The 19,934-nt window shown below is 40.9% G+C and overlaps 1 protein-coding gene across 3 annotated transcripts in view; it reads left to right on the top strand.

Annotated features, from left to right (window-relative positions):
- Window positions 1-19,934, top strand: part of dnajc13 (dnaJ homolog subfamily C member 13) — a 168,518-nt gene that overhangs the window by 134,818 nt on the left and 13,766 nt on the right. For 2 of the 3 annotated variants that reach the window (XM_085989205.1, XM_085989204.1), the window contains exons 48-53: window positions 3,792-3,866; window positions 4,947-5,059; window positions 8,344-8,513; window positions 11,522-11,564; window positions 15,487-15,657; window positions 17,040-17,219. In XM_085989205.1, the coding sequence (XP_085845331.1) occupies window positions 3,792-3,866; window positions 4,947-5,059; window positions 8,344-8,513; window positions 11,522-11,564; window positions 15,487-15,657; window positions 17,040-17,219 (752 nt within the window). Of the gene's footprint in view, window positions 1-3,791; window positions 3,867-4,946; window positions 5,060-8,343; window positions 8,514-11,521; window positions 11,565-15,486; window positions 15,658-17,039; window positions 17,220-19,934 lie in introns of those variants that run through there. The other variant, XM_085989206.1, reaches the window with a different exon arrangement.

Genomic DNA, 19,934 nt, shown 5'->3' with positions numbered 1-19,934 from the left:
TTTGTCATTCACCTCTCCTGCCTTCCACCCTATCACAGGCCTTCCTTTTTGTTACATAGGATATAGGACACAGAAACAGGCCATTCGGCCCAACCAGTCCATGCCGGCCTTTATGCGCCACACGAGCCTCCTCCAGTCTTTCCTCATCTAAATCTATCAGCATAACCCTCTATTCCCTTCTCCCTCATATATGCTTGTCTAGCCTCCCCTTAAATGCATCCATATTATTCGCCTCAATCACTCCCTGTGGTAGCGAGATCCACATTCTCACCACTCTCTGGGTAAAGAAGTTTCTTCTGAATTCCCTATTGGATTTCTTGGTGACTATCTTATATTGATGGCCTCTAGTTATGCTCTTCCCCACAAGTGGAAACATGCTCTCTGTATCCACTCTCTCAAATATTTTCATAATTTTAAAGACCTCTATTAGGTCACACCTCACCCTTTTTTCAAGAGAAAAGAGACCCAGCCTGTTTGTCCTTTCCTGATATGTATACCCTCACATTTCTGGTATCATCCTTGTAAATCTTCTCTGCACCCTCTCCAATGCCTCTATATTCTTTTTATGATATGGCGACCAGAACTGCACACAGTACTCCAAGTGTGGTCTAACCAAGGTTCTTTCCTCCCCTCCTACCTTTCTCTGCCTCTGCACTTGTTTAAAACCAGTTATATCTCTAACTTTTGCTAGTTCTGACATAAGGTCATTGACCTGAAACATTAACTCTGTTTCTCTCTCCACAGATGCTATCTGATCTGCGTATTTAGAGCATTTTCTGTTTTTATTACTATCCAATACCTCCTGCTGTGAATAACTGAAAATGCTGGACACTCCGAAGGTCAAGCAGCATCTGTGGACAGGGGAGGATGGGGTTAATATTTCAGGTCTTGTGCCCCTTTGTTATAAGACCGGGTTCTGACAAAGGCTCGTGAGCCTGGAAACATTACTTGTTCATCCTCTCTCCACAGATGCTGCCTGACCTGCCTAATGTTTCCAGCATTTTCTGTTTTTATTTCAGATTTCCAGCATCCACAGTATTTTGCTTTTTGTTCCCTGTGGAATTTACTGCAGCCACAATGTGTGCCTTCAAAAAAAAAAAAGAGAGAAAGTTGGAGAGGATTGGGCAGTCAAGTGTGTGTCTTCAATCTTTACCTGTAGAAAAACCTGAATATATATACTTTTTTTTTGTCCACTTGTGAGTTTAATTATTTTAGGTGAATAAATCTTAAATTCACCCCTGGACGCTTGTATGCACCTGATTGCTGCATCAGTATTCAGGCACTTTTAGCTGTGTTTGTATATAAACGAGCTTTCTGACTGCACTAATGCCAGTTTGGTAAATTTTAAAGAACGTAATTTAAATAATTCTGCATAACATGCTTATTATTCATGTACTCATCTACATGGTGGAATAAATCACCCCACTCCCATACCTCTAAATTATTTTCTGATAGGCCTAATCCTGCTTGGCACCTGCCCCTCCATTACTATCCTGGACTTTCCATCATTCAATTTACTGCCCATTCCGCCTTACTCAATGTCACCAGGAACTCCAGTCAGAAGGCTGTGGTTTCAAGTACCACTCCGCAGACTTGAGCACCAATCCAGGCTGACACCCCAGTGCAGTACTGAGGGAGTGCTGCACTGTCTTTTGAATGAGACGTTAAACCGAGGCCCTGTCTGCACACTCGGGTGGACGTAAAAGATCCCATGGTACTATTTTCGAAGAGGAGCAGGGGAGTTATCCCCAGGATTCTGGCCAATATTTATCCCTCAATCAATATCGCTATTATCTGGTTATTATCACGTTGCTGTTTGTGGGAGCTTGCTGTGTGCAAATGACTGTACATTATAACAGTGACTTCAAAAAAAAAAAGTACTTCATTGGCTGTAAAGTGCTTTGGGATGTCCTGAGTTTGTGAAAGCTGCTATATAAATGCAAGTCTTTTTTATAATTCTCCACATAAACCACAGTATCTTCTGTACCACAGAAGAGCCATGAGTGTTAATGTTCATCACATTGCATTATTCCTGTCCCCTCCCTCTGGCACTTCTCTGTCTCTTCCTTCCATTCGCACTCTTCTCCTCTCATCCCCATGCTTCGAGGCAAATTAATTTTAGGCACACTTGTTGCAGCTGATCCACTTGTGCAAATTTCTTCCCACAGTTATTTTTTTTAAATGGAATGTAGAGAAACTCGCAAGGAACATAAAAGATCTTGACATATCAGGATGTCTATAGCCTATGGCTTTGGAGAGAAAAAACACAACAATCGTACTTTAAAAAAAAAACACTTCATCTTGTGTTCTGACTTGCAGCCTTAAGAGATGTTGAACTTTGGCCTTGCTTGTAACTTCCTTTCCCCCCACCACCCCAACCAACTTCTGCCTTGAGTCTCCATTTACTTATTTTCACAAAAAAAGTAATTTCTTGCTTTCTTTTGACCTCAAACTGCCTAAGAACCTCTAATTGGCCACAGACATACACAGCAAAATAGCGCTGTGGCCTGAAAGGGGGTGGCACATTGTAGCAGCAGAATAGTACACGATGCATTCTATAATATAACACTCCTGTCCTTTCTATTAAACCACAAATCTGACTTGCCTTGAGCAACACCAGAGTTAGTTAATACTAAATTTATAGGTGCCTTTGTCATGTTGTATTTGCGCTTGCTCGGAGCGGAGTTCAGAGAACTTGGGCTCCCTTTGCATAGCGCCTGTAAAATTCGAGTGAAGTGATTCATATCAGTAAAAGTTGCAATCGAACTTGGGCTTCGGAAGTGAAACAATAGTATGTTCAGGTAGTTTGCAGGTGATGCCCCCATAATGGAAGTGGAGCAAAAGTCCTGGAGTTTTGATCCTTGAACTGAGCATCTACTGTCAATATTTTTTTAAATTATCCTGGGCCTGGGGTGCCAATTCCAAGGCATCTTCAGGCAGCCTGCACAGCATTACAATGCGGGTCCTCGGCAGAATGCTTGCCTGCTCACTGTCTTGCCATTTCCTGCCATCTCCTCCTTGGATCAGCTGCATGCTGCGTCTTCTCCAAATGGAACCAGACTCCAGCCGCCTCCTTCCTCATGCCCCCTTTGAATGCAGTAAATTCCCAACTTTTATTTCTCAATTCCATCCTAAGCCCAAGCTGCCCACTCTCTCATGGCCTCCCTCCTCCATGCTCTTGCCCAAATCCCAAGCCCCAGTTTATGTCATCTGCACATGTTGGCTAGCCTATCACTACTCAATCCCGCTTCCTAGCTCTAACCTAGTTTGCTGCCATCTTGCTGAACACACTGGGGCTTGGAAGTAAGACCTAAAAATTGAGAATCTCTGCAGAGGGACCACAAGAAGCAACTGGGCTATTGAGAGATATAGACGAGAGGGGAGAGACTAACCAGGCGAGGAAAAGGCACTAACACTGATGCAGAATGATGTGAAAACCATAGAGAGTGGAACATAGACTTGGGGAGTGGGAAAGGAACAAACCGTTACCGGATGCGATTCTGGAGTGAACGGACAAGACATTCTGGGTGTAGACTCGATCAGAATTTGAAAATATTGCAGATGAGCAGCATTTAAATAGGAATTGAACAAGGGGAAGGAGTAGGAAAAGCAACACAACACAAAATGAAGCTCCGCACAACCCAATGTACCATGCTCGCCATTCGCGATGCAGTCAGGGAGATCAAATGCAGATATGCTGCCTTTAATTGCTGCTGTAATAGTGTTCTTTACCATACAGGTTTTCAAATCCATGATTTTTAAAATTTGTATATTTTATTACTGTCCCTCAGGTCGCCAGCTTGTCCTTGAAACCCTTTATGCTTTGACATCAAATACAAAGATCATAAAAGAAGCCATGGGGAAAGGTAAAGCAATATGTTTGTTTCTTTTTGACTTGCTTGTATCTGTGTATATTGGAAATGGCTGGATCAGACTCCAGTATGTGAATGTATATTCCAGTACTTCGTTACACTTGAAGATGAGCAGAGCCAATTACCTGTGTTGTAATTTCTGAACCCTTTGTAATCACTCTGAAATACACGTCTCCAATTTTCCGCAGCAAGATGTGAATCTTGTATGTAATGTGATGGAAACACATGAGTTTGTGAATAATTTTGCAAAGGTAATTGTAGATGGCTGACGGTGACAATCAGGTTGGTGAAAAGCCTAGAGGCTTGGAATAAAAGAGATGACCGTTGAGGCCACAGTATAGTAAATAACTGCTGCAGTGTCCTGGGCACTTTGGTTTTGAGAGTAAGATGGGTATTTTCAATGGGATTACTTTCCAGACATCATGCTGCAACACAGTTTCTGCCCAGCACATACTGCTCTTTGTGCATTAAGTTTAAATTTAGCAAACTGTAATTCTCAGGATTACAGGGACATGATACTAAATTGTAATGCCTACTGTTTAGAAAATGGTATAACGTTGCATTATCCCATTTTTATCTCTAGTTCCTTGATCTTTATTCTGGAACTTCGCAGTTTATTTTGATTTAAGGACGTATATTTGAAGGAGTGTGGCTGGATTGCCAGCAAAGAAAATGCCAAAATGTCTTTTGTGAATGTAGGGGGTGCTCTTCTAAACCCGAGGCAGAATAGAGGGAGCTTTACTCTGCATTTAATTGTACACTTCAGATATTGGCACTAAAGTCCCTGATTTTGAGTGCCAAATCTACAACACAATAGACCAGTCAAACTTTTAACAGCAGCCTTGGTTGGTCTGTGTCTACATCAGAGTGTGAATGTCAAATGCTCATTGGAGTCATCTGTTCGACCTCCATTTTAATCTTGTCTTAAAATGTTATTGGATTGAGAGGTAACATGGTCCTGAAGTTGCTAGTTCATTTTTTCCCCCCATTTTGCAATTTTCTTGTGTATTTTGTTTGAGACCGTTTATTTTTGAACAGCAAATTGAAGCTATTTACTCCTCTGCTTCTGTGCAGGTGCCCTTGTATATCTACTAGACATGTTTTGTAATTCAACTCATCCTCAGGTTCGAGCACAAACTGCAGAGCTCTTTGCCAAAATGATTACAGACAAACTCGTTGGACCAAAGGTGTGTAATTGTTGGAGCTTACAGTTGACTTTGTAAATACCCAAAACATTTGGACCAAATGTTTCTTAATTGCAATGAGAACAGAAATTTATCCCAAATTATTTAAAATTTAACATTACTGACAGTTTTTTGTAGTATGCAAAGTTTTGAAATTGGGATTGTTGCAAAAAACATTAGCCCTATAAAGGGGCCTATATATTTGAGGTGAAATGAGCTGCTTCATTCCGTATCAGTAACAGTGGATTAGCTTGATCAATCGAAGAAGTTGAGGGGTCTCTGGCCCTTTTGCAATTTTGTGAGTGTTAAGTGATCTCTCATTCCAGAAAGTCAAAGTACTTTTGCTTGTTATCTGTGCAAGTGGAGCCAGTGTAGCTTTGAAGACTTTGTCTTGCTTGGATAGGGTTTTTTTTTAGTTAGACTTCATTCAGTTTTTTGCTACTGTTGATGTATTGGACTTGGAGGGCGTGCTGCATAGATTTACCAGAATAATACCTGGACTTCAAGGGTTAAATTACGAGGAGAGATTACACAAACTAGGGTTTTATTCCCTGGAATTTAGAAGGTGGCTTGATCCAAAATGAGGGTGACTTGATCCAAGTTTTCAAGATCTTATGGGGAACAGATAGGTTAGATAGAGATAAACTATTTCCGCTGGTTGGGGATCCTAGGATGAGGGGCCATAGTCTAAAAATTAGAGCCAGACCTTACAGGAGTGAAATAAAGAGAGAAAATGCTGGAGATACTCAGCAGGTCAGGCAGCATCTGTGAAGAGAGAAACAGTTAACATTTCAAGTCATTGACCTTTCGTCTGAACTTGCAGGAGTGAACTTGGGAAACACTTCGACACACCGAGGGTGGTAGAAGTTTGGAACTCTCTTCCGCAAATGGCAATTGATGCTGGATCAATTATTAATTTTAAATCTGAGATTGATAGATTTTTGTTAACCAAAGGTATTAAGGGATATGGGGCAAAGGCAGGAAATGGAGTTAGGTCGCAGATTGACCATGATCTCATTGAATGGCGGAACGGCTCGAGGGGGCTGAATGGCCTACTCCCAAGTTCCTATGTTTCCACCTTTTTGTTAGCACACACCTAATCTTTATTTTTGACCTTGTCATCAAGGCAATTGTTAGCCTGCTCTCTCGTACCCAAAGAGGCCAGCCTGTTTTCACATTCTCCCATAGCTCTGGTACATTTCTCCAACGCTGCCTTACTGTTTACTCTTCCAACTGATTGCAAATTCCTCTTGTTTCTATTGGATTCAGACTGAGAGCAAAGAGACTTTATTCTGAGGCAACGTTGTCCAAACACACCGCCATCAAAATACAATTGTTTCATATAGTTTCCCTGCAAAAGTTCGCTATCGGTACACTTATGGGGAACAGCTAATCTGATTTAGGATTTATGAAGAAAAAACAATTTCAATTGGGGAAAGGTTATACAAAAATGAGGGGCGGTGAAAATCAAGGCAAATGTTCAAGGGCGTGAGGTGAAGAGCAGTACAGGTGAGCAGTTCAAATTTCAATGAGGCTCTTCTAGTGCAGTGGAGGAATGGAGTTTTAATCGGATGAATTTGGATAAAGATGGGGCTGCTAATTTAATATGCTCATGGGATTTAGAGTTTGGGGGTGAAAACAAAACAATTAAAGACACCCTAGTCCACTCCTCTATCACCCCAAACAGCCCTTCCTCTTCGCCTGGCACCTTCCCGTGCAAGCGGAGGAGATGTAACACCTGCCCCTATACCTCCCCCCTTCCCACTGTCCAGGGCCCCAAACACCCCTTCCAGGTGAAACAGCGATTTACTTGTACTTCTCGCAATCTAGTATACTGTATTCGCTGCTCACGATGCGGTCTCCTCTACATTGGGGAGACCAAACGCAGATTGGGTGACCGCTTTGCGGAACACCTCCGTTCAGTCCGTAAGGGTGACCCCCGAGCTTCCGGTCGCCTGTCATTTTAATTCACCGCTCCATTCCCACTCGGACCTCACCGTCCTTGGCCTCTTGTATTGTTCCACGGAAGCTCAACGTAAACTCGAGGAACAGCACCTCATCTTCCGATTAGGCAGTCTGCAGCCTTCTGGACTCAATATCGAGTTCAACAATTTCAGATCATAAGCTCGGCCCCCATTTCATTTTCTCTTGTAATTGTTCCACTCCTTTCCCCCCCCCCCCCCCCCCCCTTTTTGTTTCTCTCTCACCTGGCAGCTATCTCTTGCCCTGCCAGTACACTTTACACCTAATCCCAGCCTATTACCATCTCGTCTAGCTTCTAATCTCTTTTACTTCTTTTGTTTCTTTTATTCTTTTGTCCGATCGCAGCCCTGCCTCCGATCTAGTTTCTTTCCAGTTTTGAAGAAGGGTCCAACCCGAAACGTCAACTCAAATTTCTCTCCACGGATGTTGCCTGACCTGAGTTTTTCCAGCATTTTCTGTTATTTCAAATCTAAACAAAATGTGGATAAAAGAAATGCATTGCCTAACTTCTAAGCCTCACTAATTGTTTACAGATGCTACCACTGCAAAAAAAAAAAAAAAACTGCTCTGGAAAGATGAAAGTTGTTGGCTGTAAATGTATCTTGTGGTATGCAGTAGGCTGAGCACCTGAGCAAAAGGAATGCAAGAGGCTGAGCATTAAGATAATCACCCCAAGACACACCCCATCTTTATCCAAATTCATCCGATTAAAACTCCATTCCTCCACTGCACTAGAAGAGCCTCATTGAAATTTGAACTGCTCACCTGTACTGCTCTTCACCTCACACCCTTGAACATTTGCCTTGATTTTCACCGCCCCTCATTTTTGTATAACCTTTCCCCAATTGAAATTGTTTTTTCTTCATAAATCCTAAATCAGATTAGCTGTTCCCCATAAGTGTACCTATAGTGAACTTTTGCAGGGAAACTATATGAAACAATTGTATTTTGATATATCACTGTTAGAGACAAACGCAGCAGTTGTTTTGGTGGTGGTTGAAGGATGATTTCTAGATTAATAGAACATGAAAGATTATCTACAAATTAGGATCAGAGGTGGAATGTGGCTTTTTGTAAATAAAATGACTCCTATAGTATCTGCATGGCTGCTATCTGAAGTATTCCGCATACCTCTTTTTTTTTTTCCTCAAATATCTGCCAAGGAGGAAATGCTGTTTCACAGAATACTGTTGGGAATCTGGTATGCTGTGAAGTTCTTATCAGTTCTCAGTGGTTGCGATTTTAATGCTTTGATTATGAAGCGCTCTTAAACTATTTCAATAACAATACCACTCCCAATTTAGGTGAGAATCACATTGACCAAATTTCTACCTGGTGTCTTCATGGACGCCATGAGGGACAATCCTGAAGCATCGGTGCACATATTCGAGGGGACTCATGAAAATCCAGAGCTGATATGGAATGACAACTCCAGGGAGAAGGTGTCTTCAACCGTCCGTGAAATGATGCTCAAGTACGTAAGCTAATGGTGGCATTAATTTCCAAAATTATAGAATGATCTTAACTGTTTCTGCTCTTATTTAATGGAGTTTGTGTGCAGACATCCAGGATCCTTCATGGAGGACAATTTCTGTTCATAATTTTGGAAACTTGACTTGTATCATAAAATTTCTGTCCCAAGAAAATAAATCTACCTTTCATGTTCACTTAAATTTCTGGAAATCATATTTGCTCACAAGGCAATAGTATCCTTTCTGTGACTAGGTAATCACTGCACACAGTATTCCAGATTGGCTCTGACCAACATCTTGTACAACAATGCAACCACTTCAGACTTGCACTCTTCCTTTGTAAGTGCAATGCATTACTTTATTTTCCCTTTTTTTTTAACTATAGTCGAATGTTGTGCTGCTGGCTTTATAAATATTGCATCATAACTCCTTAACCCCCCTCGATCACGTTGCACAACTATTTCAATTTGTGCACTTGATTGATTTCTCTGGTGCTAAGGTTGTATTTGTCTGCTATAAATTGCACCTGCTACCTGTTGGTCTAGTTTAATCCTTCAGAATCTGGCTGAATTGCTGATCATTTGCTCTGCCTCTAATGTGGTATAATCTACAAGTTTGGGAATTCTGCTTACAACGCCCTCCTCCAAGTCAATATTTAAAAATACAGGAGTCCAAATACCAACCAGATATACAAGGAAACCATACAATCTGCAATTTCTAAACTTTTCAAAAGACCATTCGTAAATTACGAGGCCCCTGTACAAACTATGGTCAGTGGGTATTCGGGGTAAGACATTGGCGTGGATAGTAGTGAGGCCAAGACTATCAATAGATGAAAAGTTACTAAAAGTAGATCCATTAAATATAAAAGGTGGAAGCTGTTTAGACGCGAGACATGAAAGTATTTTTGAAGAATTGAAAGAAATTTTCATAGTCCAAAGCTTCCTGTCATTTCCAGTTCTTTCCCCTGCTACTGAGAAACCATGTTATTGCATGTGATCTTTCTGCCTGGTCAATATCCCATTTTGCCACAAAAGCAGAAGTGTTCTTGTTAGTTGCACCTGATGCCCTGAGTGCTTTCCTCTTGGCCATGACTTTTGGGGAAGGTAAGAGAACACTATCTTTGGCTGGTTGAGCGGAGTCTGCTCATGAAAAGCAGCAAAACGAGCCATTGTAGAAGGAACGATCTGCACCTAGTCCTTAAATCTTCCATAGCTGTTTGCACTGGTTAGAAAGTATTTTTGAAGAATTGAAAGAAATAGATTTTCATAGTCCAAAGCTTCCCATCATTTCCAGTTCTTTTCCCTGCTTCAACATTTGGTTGTGGGTTCCACTTATGTGTGATGGTCTTTCCAAAATACAGGAAACTTTCGATTAACCAGCCCCTAAATAACCGGAACGCTCTATCCACCGGCAAAATTCAGGAGTCGGTTCAGATAACTTAATTTTTTTTACTCCATTTGTTGCTGTGCAAGGGTGTAGCTGAAGCTGTTGCTAAGCCACAGCGACGCTTGCAACTTGTGCCGATTGTTTTGAAGCTAAGCAACAGGGTTTGTTGCTTTATACGGAGCTCTGAGCTCCGTATCTTTTACTATAGCGCTTGGTTATCCGGAATTGTTGATGAACCGGCAACATGTCGGTCCTGTCCGTGCCGGATACCAGAAAGTTTCCTGTATCCTTTACCAGCCTCTGAAAGTTTCTATTCTGAAATAAGATACCTTCTCCAGTAAAGTCCACCATTAGCTGGCCTAACCTGGGTGCTGACAGTGTCTAGCATTGGCTCTAGGGCAGGTGCATTTTGCAAAGCAATTGTCTATCTGACACCTTTTAAGGTAGAATAGTTTGGTGTTCCAAGTTGGCTTTAAAACTAGTTTCCAATTTGTTTTGTGTATTCTTGCTGTACATTTTGATATGGAAATCAAACAAATAGCTTCTGGTATATTCCTTTTTGGAATGTAGTTTGACTTCCATGTATAAAGCTCCCTTCTGCCTTCCCTTGATTCCTTACTGACTTGAAGTAACTGGAGTTTATCTTTCCCCCTCTGAATTACTGCTGAAGTCTCCTTCAGAAGAGCAGCGAGGTGATAACAGAGCAAGATATATAAATTGGAGGGGGAGGGATGAAGTCACGTGGTACAGTACTGAGGTGGTGGGCACAATGTGCTGGGTTTCTTTGATTTTTGCTGGCCCATTCCTTTTGTTTTTGGGAATTGATTTACATTTGTGCAAAGGCTGAACAATAAAGAATGAAGAACATTGTGTCAAAAGTAGGCAATTTAACACAGTTTCCTGCTCCAGCGTGCCATGATGTGGGGAGACAGAACTAGTATTTTCTTTGTCTTAAATATCTTGGTACCAGAGAAAATGTGGAAAATTGAGTTGTGGAGAGGGTAGTTAAACTAGCTTCTTGGCCAAACTATTTAGTGTCTCAAAATAGATGGATTGCATAAAATTTGACTTGAGAAGTAAGGACAGTATTTTTGATTTGTTTTAGATGCATTAAGATGTTGCTTAATTCCAAGAACAAGTGTTGTCCAATAGGGTTCAATTTTGTGGGCTTGGTTGATGCAGTGGGTCAGACATTGGCCTTTCACCTCTAGGGCCCGGGTTCAAATCCAGTTAAGAGTGATGGGATGGAAGTCTTGCACCGTCTGGACCCTGTGTGAAATGAATTTGGGTAGTCCCATCTGGTACTCCCAACGCACAATTATTTCTTCTTTGCACTAAATTGACAATCTCGCTCAGGCCACAAGATGGCTGGTGGGAAATGGAAAAAATGTCCATTGCTGTACCGTCTTGTTGAAGTGCAGGTAGGACACTAGCTTCACTGTACGTCTGAATGAGCTGGGATTACTGGGACAGACTGTTCAAATTTGGAAGCATTCCATTCCCCAGCACCAGCATCCACCTATAAATCTCTCTAATTCACACATGCCAAGTAAGAGTGCAGCACTGCTTTACTGAAACTGTGATTCTTTAATGAAACTAGGTTTGTTTTTTTCTTTTAAAGCCACTTCAAGCAACAGCGTGACGATCCAGATGTGAATTGGAAGGTATGCAGAGATTGTATAAAATAATCCCGATTTTTAAAGTGGCAGTAGATAAATGTGATGTATTCTCCTGTAACTTTACAATATTGACTTGAAGGGGGCATGTGATCAATGTGCCTGGGGATGAATTAGTGTTCCCTGCCACATGTCAAGGGAGTGGCCGTTATAAAGCCTTTGTATTTGTATAAAAACTTTATTTGTGAAAATTTGAAATAAGATGGAAGTGACATTACACGATATGGTGCATTTTTTGCGTACAAAAATATTCCAGGAAATAATCCATGCTGTCAGTTTGTTAGGTTGCAAGCTTCTTCTTCTTCATAAATAGTCTATATTTCTGTAATTTTTGTTTGTCAATTTATGAATTTTGGCAAAATAATAGTTTTCCAAGAGATTATAATTTGTTGCGATTATTCATGATGACCTCCAAAATTTCTTGCAAGTAAATCAGTCTTTGAGGCAACAGTGGCATAGAGGGATGAGTGAACCCGCGTGCAACAAATGGATGTAAAATGGGCTATGGATGAATGCTGCTTGGGTTTATGTTAGTGTAAATACTGAATGTTGGAAATTCAAACTGAATTTTAACTGGTTCAATGTGGAATCGATATGAACATTATGTTCTTATTGCTCAAAATATTCGTAGTTATCCACATGACTCAGTGCATTTCAACATGGAAAATGATCACAATGTAATAGAATTTCCAGTACAGAGGAGGACCATTTGACCCACGATGACTGCTAATACAGGTTGACTATCCCTTATCCGAAAACCTTGGGACCAGCTGTGTTTCGGTTTTCGGAAATTTTCGGATTTCAGACTGGGGAAACTCTGAACATTAAATTAATTTGGTAATTAGTATTTGTATTTAATATAAATTTTAAAAGTTCAGGCTACCTCTTGCGACTGTTGCGTGTCTCATTCCCCTTCCTGCTGCTCTATGCTGCCGCTCACAGTCTGTTTACAGCTCCCCCTGCTCCGTATCTGAATACCTTGACTTAGCGGGGGTCTGGGGCTCGACTGCTGCCGCCAGTTGTGGGAAAGCCGGATATCGGCTGACTCCTACGCTAAGCAGGCCCGCAAATCAGGTCAGAAAAGCATCGGCTGCGTCGGGTCATGATTGGCGCCACTCTGGTTATGTCGTGCGCATGACTTGCGCGCCACAAAAAAACTTTCGGTTTTCAGAAGTGCGGATAAAGGATAGTCTACCTGTACTAGTGCTGGTACCATGTCAGTTATGTGCTTAAAATTATATGATTTTAGAGCACAGCAGTCGACTATTTAGCCCATCATTCCTGTGCTTGTTCTCTGAAAGAACAATCCAATTAGTCAATTTTTCTCAAACACTCTTTTTCTCATATTTCCCCCCCCCCCCCATACACATGTCTCTCTTCCCTTTCTTTCCCCCCCCCCCCCCCCCCCCCCACATACACACAATCTTTTTCTTTCCAATAATTATTCACTTCAAGCTATAAAAAATTCTGCTTCCACTACAGCTTCTACCAGGGGCTTTTCATGTCCTAACCAGCCTCTGCATAATTAAAAATCAACTCTCCTAAACTCCTCTTTTGGTACTGATCTTAAATTTATGCTCTCCAATTACTGACTCAATGACCAATGGAAATAATTTTTGTAACTTACTTTATCAAGACCTCTCAATTTTTAACACCTCTGTTAGACTGCTTCTTAACCTCCTTTATTCAAATGATGAATAGAGCCCCGGTTTTGCTAGTTTTTCCTTATGACTATAGCATCCCTGCTATCATAGTACATCTCTTGTATGCAGTTTATATGGCCTTGACGTATTTCCCAAAGTAAGGCACCCATATATTCTAACTGCAACCTACCCAATGATTTGTAGTCTACTTTTATTTCCTGCACTCTTGAATATTTTCTTCAAGGGGTTTAATTCCCTCTTCAATGTTGGGATTGACTCGATTTGAATAACCACTTGTGGTAAAATGTTCGGTGCCTTACTAACCTTTTGTGTGGAGGGAAAGTCCTTTCAACCTTCCTATTATACGTTGGGTACCAATCCTGAGCTTATGTAAAAATTGGTGAATAAGATGCGTGGAATATCAGTTCATGCGAGGATGTACTTTTTTAATAATTAATTAAATAAATGACGAGCCACATTTTGCAGGACATCACCGAAGTTGAAAAGAAAAATGAGGTAAATTAAAGTCACAACATCACGCTAGCTGTATGGTCTGCACCATTGGTGTTGGCCATGTTGATTGCTGATGAGAGGGGCATTGTCTTATACAAATATTCTCTTGTATCCTGACGCAAGCATTGGCCTCCCCAGCTGCGAGAGCTATATTTGTTTTGGACAGACTTGTGCTTTGGAGAAAGTTGCAGTTGTATTGAGGGAAAAGTGCTTGATATGAAAGAGAAAACTCAGCTGAATTTGCAAATGGATGAAATATTTGAAAGTTAGCAGCTTGCACGCTATTGGAAAGTATACATGCAAGGGCGGTGTGTAGGAGAGCTCTATCCTCTTTGTGAACAAAAGGCATACTGGGGATAAAGGTCGATGGCATAGGATGATGCAGTGACCAAAGGTTGTCTTGAAGTCCAGAGAGTAGAGAATTCAATGTGCTGGGCAGGGAGTGAAATTTATGCTGATAATGCTAGAACAAAATGGAGGAAGGCTTGTTACTAATATCATTGATCTTAAAGTTTCTAAAGGAAAGTGAGCCCAAAGTCCCCCTTCTGTAGAGTTAGCTCCTGCACCATCCATGTGGTGGTGGGGGGGGGGGGGGGGGTCCCAGAAATTACAAGTGAAAACTTCGTCATGGGGCAGGAGATGTTTCTTTCAATAAATATTTACCCTAACGAGTGAAATTCACAGTAATGGTAAAGATGACTGAATCTATTCACTTGCAAGTTGAACCACAGACTTGCCAAACCTCTCTCCAGTTTCCTCCTTATGAGCAGAGGGGGGATAAAAAGACCAAGGTTGCGGATGCCAGCATATCGTTGGTTGAATATAACTGTTTTCCCTCTTGCCAGTGTATTTAATGAAGTTTGACGCGGGTTCTGCAGGTGCCACCGAAGACCCATTTCAGCCTCTTTCTGTTGTCAAGCTGATATTTGAGCAACTTGTACTGTGTGGTGAATTCCCACCCATCTTGGTCATATGTCCTTTTACCAAGGGTGTCCAACGCATACACCTGCTATCGCACATCCAGAAAAAGTTACTTTCGGAGAGCTGGTGGTGGGAATGCTTGAACTCAAAGAAAAGCAAATAGAAATTGGAATATGCTCCCTGCGGTAGTTTGCACATTGATTTTCCGGATTAGTCCCGCTTAGTTCCTGGATCGCGACAGCTCTTGTAACCACAGGGATCTGATATTTGAATCCTGTGGTTGCTAAAGTTCATTATTATTTGGTTTGGATTTGCCTTTGCTCATTCCGAACAGATATGTGTTAAACTTGCAATTGTGGAATTAGAGAATATTTTGAAGCAAAGTCTGTAAACACCCATTAGCAAATATTTTGTCATAATTTGTTTCTTCAGAGAAAACCCTAATTTTGATATCAAACTTTAGTGGTTTGCTCAGCAAAACAATCTTCTGTGAGCAGAATAGTTGTATAACACAATTACCCTAAAGTTCTATGTCACAGTGGTAGGTCATGAGTTTACAATCAAGATTTCAATGTTGGCTGTGGTATCGGAGACAAGTGCAGATGGAGGCCAGATGATTCCCCACAGAAAAGTAGAGGAAATGGCCTAGCTGACTGCAAACCAAGTACATGATCATGAGTAGGGATAAGTTGTGAAGTAGATTTCCTGCTCTCAATCATGGGCTATGGAATAGAGTATGGCTTGTTTGGGTGGGAAGGGGGGCAGGGGAGGAGGCTGCAAAGGAGAGAAAATGCTCTTGTTAGTGTAAAACTGATGTTCTCCACTCTCTTCAGTTGCCTGAGGACTTTACGATCTGTGGTGAAGTCGGAGGTGAATTATCAGTAGGCGGAGTCTTCTTGAGAATCTTTATTGCACAACCTGGTTGGGTTCTTCGAAAACCTCGGGAATTTCTTGTTGCACTGCTGGAGAAGCTCACAGAGCTGTTGGAAACAAATAATCCTCATGTAAGTAATGAAAATACCGTTTAATGTCAAAGTAGTAGTGACTGTGGAAAAATTACCTATTTTGTGTAATTTAAAGCAACTTTTGAACAGATAGGAATTGTTCACGTATGAATAAGGTAACTACACTAGTAATTAAACTATCAATTTGCAGATGACCCCAAATTGTGGGGTATAGTTAATACTGAGGAAGACATTTTTTTAAATGATTCACTCCAGGGATGTGGGTGTTGCTGACAAGGCCAGCATTTATTGCCCATCCCTAATTGCCCTTGAGAAAGTGGTGGTGAGCCGCCGCCTACAAGAAGATGATAAACTTGCAGAATGGGCATGTAAATGGCAAATGAATTTCACCAATATAGATAAGTGTGAGGTGGTGCAGTTTAGTAGGAGGAAAAAGGAGGCCACCTACTCAGAAAATAAAAGTCTAAATAGGGTAGAGGCCCAAAGGGATCTATGAGCACAGATTCACATCATTAAAAGTAGAAACGCAGGTAAACAAATCCATAAAAAGTGCAAATAAAGCGCTGGGGTTCATTTCTGTAGGAATTAACTTCTCTGCTTTGGAATTCATGTTAAACTTGTATAGAACCTTGTTTACACCACACTTGGCGCACTGTGCACAGTTCTGATCTCCATATTACAAAAAGGATATAGAAGCACTGGAGAAAAGGAAAAAAAAATTACAATGATACCAAAACTGAGAGGGTATAACTACCAGGAAAGACTGAACAGGCTGGGTCTTATTAGAAGACTGAAAGGTGACCTGATAGAGATCTTTAAAATTATGATGGGGTTCGATAGGGTAGACCTAGAGAGGATGCTCCCAGTTGTGGGGGGGGGTCCAAAACTAGGGGGTATAAATGCGATCGTCACTAATATATCCAATAGGGAATTCGGGAGAAACCTCTTTACCTGGAGATTGGTGAAAATGTGGAACTCGCTACCACGAGTGGTTGAGGCGAATAGCATAGATGCATTTAATGGGAAGCTAGGAAAATGAGGGAGAAAGGAATAGAAGGATATTTTAATGAGGTGGGAGGAGGCTCGCGTAGCGAATGAACACCATAAACCTGTTGGGCTGAATGGCCTGTTTCTGTGCTATAAAATTCAATGCAATACACTGACCATTCCTAACCATAGGTTCACAGCAAAGTAGAAATGGATTTTGAGCAGATTGACTTTACCATGTTTCTGATATTAAGAACTCTAAGATTTCCCTTGGGAGATTGCATGGAAAGAAGCAGTCTTGTTGGATTGAATGGTTTTTTGTTCTATCCTTTTGGATTTTTTTGTGTAGATTTTTGTCTCTACAGCTTACATTTTATATAAACTAGTGAGAAATGACAGCACATGTTTGTAATTGGCCTTTTTTTTGTGCACAGGGTGAAACTTTAGAGACGGTTACCACAGCAGCTGTCTGCCTCTTTTATTCCCAGCCTCAGCTCGCAGACCAGGTACCTCCATTAGGTCACCTTCCTAAAGTTATTCAGGCTCTGAACCACGAAAACAATGCCATCCCCAAGTCATCAATCCGGGTCATTCATGCTCTTTCTGACAATGAGGTAAAGATTTATTTTATTTCACTGCTAAATATCAACTTTGTTTTTCTTATTCTACAGCTTTCAATGTTTTTATCATTGGAGTCTGAGAATGATGACACAATTTCAGAAACTTTCATCGCATATTAGATTTGTTTTCGCTCCATTCAAGTAACTAGTGCTTATTCACCCTCACTTGTCTATTATGATTTGGGTTTGCTCCTAATACACTTTCTCATTTGTGCTACAAAAGATGGCTTCTGCCATTGAGCCCGTGCTCCCTATGATCCAAAACTTGTGTGTATTCAGTATATGGGATATGGCATGCCAGAGTAAACAATCCTTAGTACAGTATATGGTGTAGAGCGTATAGCCGGGCAAATAATCCCTCTTCTGTAACCTTATACTGGATGAGTTCAACATTTCACATCACTGCAGAAGGTGAATAATATCTGCCCTGCTAGACAGCTTTTGTAAGACTAAGCCATTAAACAGGCTTCTTCATGTAATTATTTACAAAAGTAAGCAGTATAGGCAAGAATACTCCACAGTTGAATATAGTCCCCAGAATTTGAGACGGTGTATTTTTCAAAGAAATTGACAGTCTTGTTTCACTGCAAGAACAGAATAGTCTCTGTACAAATTACACAAGCATAAGCTTACGGAGCCCAATTTTATCATGGTGTGCCTCGCCAAGACACAAACGCAATTACTTATGTGGAATGTGCTGAATTTTATGCTGGTGTAATTGTTTTGAGAAGCGGGCATGTTTTGAAGGCCTGTCTGTCAAATCAAGGTAATTGGCTACAATGCCAACAACATTTATTATAACCTATAAACACACAGGCCTGGAGATGACCATCTGAGGGCGTTGATGGGTACATTGATTGGGTTGGGCAGTTTGACGCAATTTGAAGTCTTATTTAATCTTTGGCCACATTTTATTCGAAGCAACTTTAAACAATAATGAGCCATCTTCCTCCCACAGCCGGTCCTAATGGAATACAGGAAGTTTTCGTTCAGTACATTAATCAAGATATTAGTATGTCTAAAAGACATCCCCTACAAAGAGGTATCTTGATAGTAAAGTAGAAATCATTTTTCTGAGCAAATCTGCTAACTTTTATAATGAAAGTGATCTGGACAGTAGGAATCCAGACAAACTGGATAATACATCCCTATGCTATGCTTGTATCTCCAATCCCTGCCTGCCTATAGTGATGCAGGATGCAACCTTGCATCTTGATCATCTATTAAAGGGAATGAACTTTTTAAGTATTCTGTTTTCTTGTCACGAATATTCATTTCTTGGTAAATGAAATGGCCGCATTTAGGAAAGCTTGAACTGTTGGAACTTGATATCCTTCGGCCTCCTTCATAGAATTAGATCCATTGTTGATTATGAAGTTGATAAAATATTAATTTTTCTTGGTCAGACCCTCTGACCTGGCTACATTAATGTTCATTTAGCAACTGTTGCAATCCTCCATCCCTTTTGTGGGTTGGTTGTACAGTATCCTTTGCTATTAGTTTATAAAGATGGCCTTTCTCTTCAATCCTCTATGCCATCAGCAAATCTTTAGTCTTCATAAAGTTTTGTGCTTTCCCTTCAAGCTAAAGCAGTTAGTGAGATGCAAGCACCAGTCACAATGTAATGAGAGCCATTAGATTATCATTTTGAAGGTTTGGGATAATGTTGGGGCCGTATATAGGATTTTTTGCAGCAAATTGTTCTGTTTTCGCCAGGTTTTACTTTTTCACTTAATTGATGATCCGTTCCAATGCTTCAAAGTGTTTAAATTTCACGTGAAAATTTCACACTCATCATTTAACTATCAGTAAAGATTGAACAGGCTGGGTCTCTTTTCTCCAGAAAAGAGATGGCTGAGCGGTGACCTAATAGAGGTCTTTAAATTTATGAAGGGGTTCATAACTGATGGGATAGACATAGAAAAGATATTTCCACTTGTGGAGAAGTCCAAAACTAGGGGCCATAAATATAATAAATCCAATACGGAATTCAGGAGAAACATCTTTACTCAGAGTGGTTAGAATGTGGAGCTTGCTACCAGAAGGAATAGTTGAGATGAATTGCATAGATGCCTTAAAGGGAAGCCAGAAAGGAATAGAAGGATATGTAGATGGGGTTAGATGAAGTAGGGTGGTAGAAGACTCGTGTGGAGCATAAACCAGATGGGCCGAATGGCCTGTTTCAATGCTGTAAATACTATGTAATTCAATGTAACTAGTTATTTGCTGAATGAAGATTCTCCACTTTGGTAGTGGATTGCAATTTCAGTTCAATAGGACTAAGGTGGTTTGCATAGAGAAAGTGGGGCAAAATTATATTAATCCGGCCCAGCTGCATGCAATTCCCACACTTTATTTTTCACCAAAGAAACTCCAAAAGGTAAGCAAGAAGAACTTTAATAATCAAAACCATTATACAGGAAACTCTTTATTATCCGGCACTGACTGTACCGGCGTGGTGCCGGTTTATCAAAGTCTGGATTACAGAGAGTTATAGTTAAAAGATACGAGAGCTCCGTACACAGCAACAAATCCAGGCTTCCCTGTTGCTTAGCAACAGTTGCAAGAACCCCGGCCACAGACCAAGCGTCCCTGTTGCTTAGCAACAAGTGCAGAAACCCCCGATTACACAGCCAAGAATCAAGAAACGGCCACTAATATGAAGAAAATCTTAACTGAACCTACTCCTGAATTTTGCCGGTTAACCGA

This window comes from Somniosus microcephalus, chromosome 5, assembly GCF_052327205.1.
Source record: "Somniosus microcephalus isolate GS21.2 chromosome 5, FLI_Smic_1.0, whole genome shotgun sequence".
Lineage (NCBI taxonomy): Eukaryota > Metazoa > Chordata > Chondrichthyes > Squaliformes > Somniosidae > Somniosus > Somniosus microcephalus.
This window is presented reverse-complemented; position numbering and strand designations above follow the sequence as displayed.